Here is a 9,095-nt window from a genome sequence, read left to right as displayed (position 1 = left end):
CATTATTTGGCCTTACCAATGGTCCTACCACTTTAACACAATGATGCATCACATTTTTATAAGCCCTTAGTACATTCTTTGATGAAATTTTGGTGTATTCCAACATAGTGTGCAACACATGACAAATAAATTTTGATTGATTCCACTAGGACAAAGCATTTTTTAATTTGCATATGTATTTCGTATGCAATTGCTAGAATTGTTATGTAGGTGTCCATGAAAAAGTACAAACTAAATCACAAAGAAAATAACCACTTAGCTACAAAACTAAGTCATAAGAAAAAGGTGATACTTTCAAAAATAACCACTTTACTTGCCTCAAAGTTAAATCTATTAAACTTTCACAATTTTAACTAAAAGGTGATACTTGCCTCAAAAATAACCACTTTACTTGCCTCAAGTTAAATCTATAAAACTTTCACAATTTTAACTAAAGCATTCTCCTACATAGAACTTTAACTCCCTAAAAATATGCTCTATACGCAAACACTTCTCGTTAGTCACACTTTAACTTGGGGTTTCTCTGCTTTAGATATTTTACTTTCTACAAGATAACAACATAAAAGATGTTTCATACAAGTTCTTTCAATATAAAGGAAATTATATTCGTTGGGGTTAAAAAAATAGGTACAAACTCTCACTCTATTTTTCGAGGTAATTCTTAGTCTAGTTATTATTATTATTATTATTATTATTATTTTGGGGTGTGTGTGTGTGTGTGTGTGTGTGTGTGTGAGAGAGAGAGAGAGAGAGAGAGAGAGAGAGAGAGAGAGAGAGAGAGAGAGAGAGCTCTACTATAAGTAAGGGTTCAAATTTTCAGCTATCAAAGGTATGGTGCAATGAAAAGATATATATATAAAACACGTTTCATTAAACTAGAGCATAAGCTTAAATATGTGGTCCCAAGTTTGAAATGGATGCACACTAAGCAAGTGGTAAAACAACTCTAAAAATTATGCATGGATGTTAGGGATAAACCTTAGGGATTGAAGTTTAGATCTACTAAATTTAATAATCAACCTAAAAATTATGCATGGATGTTAGGGATAAACCTTAGGGATTGAAGTTTAGATCTACTAAATTTAATAATCAACCTGACTCTCCTAAGTAAGTGGTAGCCATGCCTGAGTCTCTCTCCTTTTGTCTTGCTTCTCTCATGTTGGTTAGTTTTTGTGTGTGTGTGTGGGGGGGGGGGGGTGGGATGGGGACCTGATTAGGTGTATGTGTAAGGATAAAAACCCTTCACATGGTGTATGGGTGTATATGTATGGATAAGAAGCCTTGTCATGGTGTTTCACCTTGAAGAATCATGGTGCATGTGTAAGGATAAAAAGCCTTGTCATGGTGCTTCACCTTGGAGAGGCATCAATCAAAGCTCAAATCTCGATAAAGATTGTGTAAAACAAGTAAAAGCATATATATTTCACTACATGGATGTTCTTTATCTGTGTGTCAAGAAATTTGCGATGATGTGCGAACTCTTAAAGTGCATACTTGAAGTGCATACCGCATTTAACTCCGTTTGGGGAGAGCTGGAATTCAACATCACAAAAAAGCTCCCAACAGGATGTTTGTCTCTACTATAAAGTTTGTGACCTTACGATATAGTCCATCTTTATGTTTAAACTCGAGTGACTCTCATTGGAATGCAACCCTATTTCTCATCCACCTCTGTCTTCTTTACAATCAATTACAAGCCCTATAGGGGTTATCACGCAAAGGAAAACAAAAAGTAGGACTAACACTTACAAAGAGAGTGTTGTTACAAAGTTCTAACAAACATGGAATAATTAACACTCGTAAGACTTATCTATGGCTAAGTTTATGGAGATAATTTTTACTATCGTGGAAATCACTTCTACAATCCTAACTAAGATTATTTCTTTTAATGCTTCTCAAAAAGAATTGCAAGTTCATTCTTAGTCTAAGTTTCCACATCGGATTCATTATGCAGTTCTTTTGCAAATGAGTAAAGGTTTAACACTAGTCTTGCAAAGAAAAAAAACACTTTTGTGACTTTCGTTTTGTGTAAAATATCATTCTCCTTTTAGTATGTTGTTTCAAAGAAATTCTTACTAGGGACACTCTAACAATATTTATTGAAAAAAAAACAAGTGCCAATCACTTTTTGCAAAACAAAATCTACTTTGTGAATTTTACTTTGAATAGTATGTTAAAATAATTTTGCAAGCACATTTCAAATGCATTCAAAAAAAATTATCTATGTATTTGGTCCATTGGCATTTTCCTTGCATCAATTGAATACACATTTTTTAATACCCACCTCCTTGAAGAAGGTAGAGCTATTACAATACTTACGCCATTTAGTTAATTCTAAAATGTATGAGTTTACTAGGTAAATGTTTCTTTGAAAAATTCTTATGAGAGAAAGATGCATGCTACCCAAACATAAGAGAAAGATGCATGCTACCCAAACATGAGAGAAAGAAGTTTAGTTGATTCACCTTTTCATTTCTTCAAAATTCAAAATTCAATCTTAAACCACTTTTGTGGCTACAAGATTAACATTAAAAGTTATTGAAGATGGGTTTAATCAATTGTCATGGACATGTGGAGGCAAGGAGATAACATGGAATCTATGTTCATACAACTCATAGCAAAATCATAAATGGTTGGAGAAGAGGAAGACTGCCACTAAAACACTTAAATATGGAAATAATTAAAAAGAATTTTGACCCACAAAAGAGAACGGTGACACATGTTACTTTTAAGTATTGGTTATCAAAAGCAAAGCTTATTATATATGATGGAGAGAGAGAGGTGTGGTAATAAATTTGATCTACACCACATATTTAACTGTTTCTCATCAGGGTACGACGACTTGGCCACCCTCTATTCATCAACCTACAAAGCAACTCTTCATCAACATCACCTTTTTGGAGGGGGAAAATGGAAATCTGGCAACTAGGGGAGCATGGTTAAACAAATTGTGTAGCCATGCTTGGAAACAACGGCATTGTCCAAAAGATCTTTAAATGCAAACCACCAAGTATATAATTCTCTATTATTATATTACATCTCTACAACATAGTCATTAAACTACCAGCCCTATATTATGCTCCAAGGTAAGAAGTAGCTTTGAGAACATCAACAGTGTCACATGTTCGACTTGGCACTCAAACGCACCGCAATTTTCTGGCCCAAAGACTTGTCAGCCTGTTTCGAGACGATCAAAATTATTAGTAGCAAGTACCAAGGATTACAAGAAAAATAAATATTTCATGTAGTACCACAAGGAAGCACCAAGTGGACCAGTCAAACATATAGTTAAATGGTTAGAAAACAAAACTCACTTGAGTCCAATAAGACAGCCAAATATTGCGAACTTCGTGTGTCACCCTAGCATCAGTGAGAGCGTCTACCCACATGCCAACAAAACGCTCTTGCCTGTACAGTTGTACCCAGCTCTCGTTATTCAGTTGTTTGTCATTCACACAGTTTGGGGTCCAAAACACGAACACAAATTTTTTTGAGGACTTAGCAGTAGTATTATATATACCTGTCTGGAGCCCATGATCTGTACCTTGCTCCAGCTTGAGAGAAGTTGTTTTCCTTCTCAATCATCACCTGACACCACCATTCACAAACCACACCTTCTATCAAAAACAAGACACAAAAAACAAACCACATTAATTACAGCTGTAACAACTTCATTTCTAGAACGACATACCTTTTCACGGCGGCCTGTGAGTACATTTGATGGAATTGGCACCTTCTCAGAATGGCGAACTGGATCGAATCGAGATGGGAAGTAGTTGACCTGTAACATAACGCCACACATCACAACCCTACCCTCAACTCATTTCCTTAACAACAATATGCTTAAAACATACAAGCCAGCATGAATACCCACCTCTTCATCCCTGTGCATGAAGTTCATGAACCCTTCATGATGGTTGTTATGATAAGCACTCTTGGGTGCATTCACAGGAAGCAGAAGGTAATTGGGCCCTAGCCTGTGCCTCTGAGTGTCAGCATACGAGAAGATTCGGGTTTGAAGAAGCTTGTCATCAGTATAGTATATGCCAGGAACAATGATAGCTGGGCAGAATGCCAGCATTTCATTCTCAGCAAAGAAATTGTCAATGTTCCTATTAAGCACCATACGCCCAACAGGCTGCAGAGGAAACAGGTCTTCAGGCCACGTCTTTGTCACATCAAGCGGGTCAAAATCAAACTTGTCTTCGTTAGCCGGGTCCATGGTCTGGATGAACAGCTTCCACTCAGGATAGTTGCCTGCAGCAATAGAGTCATAGAGATCCTTGGTTGCATGGCTGTGATTTGTACCCCCAACAATCACAGCCTCATCTCCAATCAAACACTTCACACCACAGGTGGGCTTCCAGTGGAACTTGACATAGGTGGCCTTGCCCACTTTGTTGATAAGAGTGAATGTGTGCACTCCAAACCCCTCCATGTGACGATAATTCAAAGGGATACCGACATCATCAAACAAGAATGAGAACATATGCAGACTCTCTGGATGATGAGAGAAGAAATCCAAGATGCGCCAGTTCTCCTGGATATGCGACTTGGGGTTGGGCTTCAGAGCATGCACCATGTCCGGAAACTTCATTCCATCACGAACAAAGAAAACTGGGAAGTTGTTGCCAACCATATCAAAATTTCCCTGCCAATAAATGAAAAAAGGTATGGTTACACACCCTTTTCTTCCATGAATACACCTCAAGGGCCATTACAGACTACCTCTCCCACCTGTGATAAGGGGAGATCACTGCGGCCAGTTCTCTATGTACAAAAATCTCCCCCATCCAAGTCTTCACTCATACATCGAACGGGGAATGATGTGTGAAGGCCCTTATACTTCAAGATCAGAAGCAAGTAACCTCTACTTCAATTAAAAAGTCCAGGTAGCCTACCTCTCTAGTGTAGAACTTCACGGCAAAGCCACGAGGATCTCGAATCGTCTCAGGGCTTCCACGCTCATGGATCACAGTAGAGAACCTCACAATTAAAGGAGTCTGTACACCTGGGGCCCGCAAGAAGTCTGCGCAGGTTAGGTGTGAGATATCATGAGTCACTTCGAAGAAGCCCTTTGCACTGGCACCTCTAGCATGGACCACACGCTCAGGGATCCTTTCCCGATCAAATTGGGCAAGCTTCTCAACCAGGTGGTAATCTTCCAAGAGGATAGGACCTACACAAATATTATGACAAAGCAAGTGCATACAATCAGACTATTATCCTTCACAAAAGCAAGGACAAGAAAAGCAGATGACCTTACCTCTGGCTCCGACAGTTAACGATGAATTGTTGTTCCATACCGGGGCACCCGAGTTGGTGGTGAAGAAAGGGGAGTTAAAAGCACTGGATGGCCGGAACTGTGCAAGGGTGTGCAAAAGAAAGTGTGAGGCATGCTTTACAAACTTCTACCATATTAATCAGAATGGTGGCAAAGTCTCTTACCTTGTAAGGATCCATAATGAAAGCTGGAAAAGCAGAATCAGATGTCTAAGGTATCAAAGAGCTCTGCAAGGACATGTAAAACTGTCAACAGAAACAATATATATACCTAGATGAATCCAAGAACATGCCCAAATTCACCTTTTAGGAACATGCATATTATATACTCATGGTAGTCAACCCATAAGACTATATAACTATAAACTCCATTAAGCATAGTATGGACTAGATACTACATCCCCACTAACGTCATCAGTGCCCAATAGTGGGTGTAGAACTCTGTATGAAGATATGCTCTCACGCACGCACTCCACACACACACACACATAAGAGCATATATTCACACAAAGCCCTTCGCACTGAGTTTCTGTCAAACCTCCAAGATAGAAAGAATTAGTACAGCAAATAAGTAGTTGATAGGGCAAATGCACCGCTAAAAATAGAAAGAATTAGCACAATATCAACTGATACCTCAGCAGAAACAATACCTCAAGTGCATTAAAACTGATCAAAACCAAGCATGAAATGTCAACAGCAAGCAGGTCACTCCTAATACTTACCTGACATATTAAAAAGTTATTAGATCAGACCTAAATCCAATCAACTAACAACACAAACCCTTGATATCATAACCAGACCCAGAGTCTAAAGATTTAGCGACTTCCCTTCATACTGTTAAGTTTTTGAAACAGACCTCTCCACTTGATAACCCTTCACAATCGCCCAAGGCCTTCTAACATAGTATCTAACCGCCCACAACCATGCAAAACATTAAACTATTCCTTAGACAAAGGCTGATAATCCCTTAATTAATCAGAAGTTTACTAAACAAAGCTATCTTTAACTCAAATTTAATCTCTAACCCTTGAACAGCTCCTAAGGTTACCTAAACCCCATACAATTACCCGTTAAAATCAGCATCCCAAAGCCTTGTGTAAAAACCACCGCCCAATCCAAGAAAACAGTCGCTTAAAAAGCACTAGTCTTGAGGATATGAATCGCCCAGAATCAGAAAAGTTCTAAACAACAAAGAAAGATTCGCTCAGAAAACAAACCTCGCAAAATTGTTGTTTTAGGGCACACACTAGATTACAGACAGGCAGAAATCTGAAGATAGAAAAAAAACACAATCTGAAGCCCATACCTCTGGAGCACAGACGTGGCACGTGCCGGACCACTCCGCACCAAAAACAGCAACGCCACACGTTTGGCGATAACCAGGAGGAGGCGGCCTTTTTATGGGGGCCCTTCCGGGTTTTGACTGACTTATCTGGACAAATTTTTTATTGTTTTCTGTTTTTGTGGACGTGGATATAAACATGTCTTTCTAAATTTATTTTTGTGGTGGTGACGTGGCAGTTTCAGAAAAAGCGAAGCCAATGCTTTTAGGTCACATGACATTCTTCTTTGTGGCTGAAGTGTGCTATGACTCTCTAGCCTCAGATTTGAAGGGTGACCCCCAATTATCATTTTTAAAGGCTACAATTTTCACCACTTTTCTCCGCTTCTCTCTCATTCTGGCATGTTCAAGCTTCTCTCTCTTCTCTCATTCTCTCTCTTCTCTCATTCTCTCTCTCGCTCTCTCTCCCCCCCCATGATTGATTCATGACCCCATCAATCATTTGAAGGAAACAATTTTAACCACTTTTCTCTCTAAGAAGGGCATGAGCTCTCTCTCTCTCTCTCTCTCTCTCTCTCTCTCTCTCTCTCTCTCTCTTCATAATAGAATATATATTACCAAAAATTACTTTACAAATGGCCACATGGCCGCCATGTGATGTACTAGCTTTTCCTCACTAACTACTCCAAACCACAGGTGTAGCTCGCAGTACCCTCATCCAATATATAGCCATGTCATTTTCGACCAAATGAGCTGACCACAAGGAAGAGACTTGCCACAATAGTAGCCCTTTTATACGACCAGCTTTTGCATCAAATATGAAGGCATTCTCTCTCTCTCTCTCTCTCTCTCTCTCTCTCTCTCTCTCTCCTCCTCAGATTATTATATCATCCAATGAATCTCTATTGTATCTATGTCGCAATTTTCCTCCACCATAGGAACTTTCCTTAATATGAAAGAAGCATAGAGAACAAGGAGCGGAAGGGCGAGAAAACTCACATGCAAAATCCAAGCAGGGCTGTTGATGCATGCCACCCACGCGGCGTACCTTCCTTCCCGATGTGAGTCCTCTTTGAGAGACAATTGATGCATGGAACCTCCGAGCTGGCACTTAAGCTTACAGAAACTGACAGCACGCCCTGCACGCCCATCATGTAACAGACTGTCGCTCAAGATGTCTGCATGGAGCCTCTGGCCTTATGTACTATGGAACCTCATGCCCATTGCTCGTATTGGGAGCCATCAGACAAGAAAACCATGTGTGAGCTCCAGCATATGAACTCTGCAAATAGAAAGCCCACACGCCCTGTTGATGATGCCCCCTCCCCCAAGTAGACATTTCACTCCAAGGTTGACCTTCCCATGGACCACATCTGCTCAAAGTTCAAGCGAGCTAGTGAATGTGGGTCTTTTCTATACTTCATGGGGAGAGTTCCCACATATGACAATTTCAAGAAATGGTTCATAGCTCCTCTCTCTCTCTCTCTCTCTCTCTATCCTTATCTTTGCTTACTCTCTCTATCCTCTCTCTCTCTCTCTCTCTCTCTCTCTCTCTCTATCCTTCTCTTTGCCACACTCTCTCTCTCTCTCTATCCATCTTTTCGCTCACTCTCTATAACCTCCTCTCTCTCTTTCTGTCCTTCTCTTTGCTCACTCTCTATATCCTTCTCTCTCTTTCTCTCTCTCTCTCTCTCTCTCTCTCTCTCTCTCTATCCTTCTCTTTGCTCACTCTCTCTATTCTCCCCCTCTCTCTCTATATCCTTCTCTTTGCTCTCTTTGTCCTCCCTCCCTCTCTCTCTCTATCCATCTCTTAGTTCACTCTCTTTATCCTCCCTCTCTCTTTATCCATCTCTTTGCTCACTCTATCCTTCTCTTTGCTCACTCTCTCTGTCCTCCCTATCTCACTCTCTTTATCCTTCTCTTTGCCTCTCTATCCTCCCCTCCCTATCTCACTCTCTTTATCCTTCTCTTTGCCTCTCTATCCTCCCCTCCCTCTCTCTATCCTTCTCTTTGCTCACTCTCTTTATCCTCCCTCTCCCTCTCTCTCTATCCATCTCTTCACTCGCTCTCTTTATCCTCCCTCTCTAGAGCTCTATCCATCTCTTTGGTCACTCTCTATAACATCCTCTCTCTCTCTCTTTATGTCCTTCTCTTTGCTCACTCTCTCTGTCCTCCCTATCTCACTCTCTTCATCCTTGTCTTTACTCACTCTCTCTATCCTCCCTCTCTCTCTCTATCCTTCTCTTTGCTCTCTCTCTCTCTCTCTCTCTCTCTCTCTCTCTCTCTCTCTTCGCTCACTCTCTATAGCTGCCTCTCTCTCTATCCTTCTCTTTGCTGACTCTCTTTATCCTCCCTCTCTCGCTATTTCCTTCTCATTTCTCAACATAGTATACTTAACTCTACAAACTTAACACTACCTTATTCATCCACACAATACAAAAAATGTTAATTCTTTATTACTTTGTACAACATGTTGCACATAAACATCGTTGAAACTGTCAATGATATCTTATTACAAAACCCCAACATG

The 9,095-nt window shown here is 40.1% G+C and overlaps 1 protein-coding gene across 8 annotated transcripts; it reads right to left on the bottom strand.

Annotated features, from left to right (window-relative positions):
• Positions 1 to 2,726: 2,726 nt before the first annotated feature.
• Positions 2,727 to 6,886, bottom strand: LOC147613839 (catalase-3). Of its 8 annotated transcripts, XM_086781811.1 has the most exons (12): positions 6,590 to 6,689; positions 6,351 to 6,464; positions 6,140 to 6,190; positions 5,934 to 6,005; positions 5,449 to 5,511; positions 5,267 to 5,363; positions 4,902 to 5,179; positions 3,875 to 4,651; positions 3,692 to 3,781; positions 3,521 to 3,588; positions 3,315 to 3,408; positions 2,727 to 3,177 (listed from the first exon to the last, which is right to left on the bottom strand). In XM_086781811.1, exons 5-12 carry the CDS (start codon positions 5,461 to 5,463, stop codon positions 3,118 to 3,120), a joined length of 1,479 nt encoding a protein of 492 aa, XP_086637937.1. In that variant the 5' UTR covers positions 5,464 to 5,511; positions 5,934 to 6,005; positions 6,140 to 6,190; positions 6,351 to 6,464; positions 6,590 to 6,689; the 3' UTR covers positions 2,727 to 3,117. The 8 variants fall into 8 exon arrangements, with proteins under 8 accessions (XP_086637937.1, XP_086637936.1, XP_086637941.1 ...); XM_086781810.1 differs by lacking the exon at positions 6,140 to 6,190; XM_086781815.1 differs by lacking the exons at positions 6,351 to 6,464; positions 6,590 to 6,689 and adding an exon at positions 6,501 to 6,549.
• Between the last annotated feature and the right edge of the window lie 2,209 nt (positions 6,887 to 9,095).

Source organism: Cibotium barometz, chromosome 43, assembly GCF_041138505.1.
Source record: "Cibotium barometz isolate CiBa-2024 chromosome 43, ASM4113850v1, whole genome shotgun sequence".
NCBI lineage: Eukaryota > Viridiplantae > Streptophyta > Polypodiopsida > Cyatheales > Cibotiaceae > Cibotium > Cibotium barometz.
Note: the sequence above shows the minus strand (reverse complement) of the source record. Positions and strands in the feature narration are given on the sequence as shown.

Excerpts from the sequence above, each read along its gene's own strand:
- LOC147613839 (XM_086781809.1), bottom strand. Across the intron at positions 4,652-4,901 it reads TGAAGTTCTACACTAGAGAG|GGAAATTTTGATATGGTTGG; the intron begins GTAGGCTACCTG and ends ATTTATTGGCAG. Across the intron at positions 3,409-3,520 it reads AGATCATGGGCTCCAGACAG|GCAAGAGCGTTTTGTTGGCA; the intron begins GTATATATAATA and ends ACAACTGTACAG.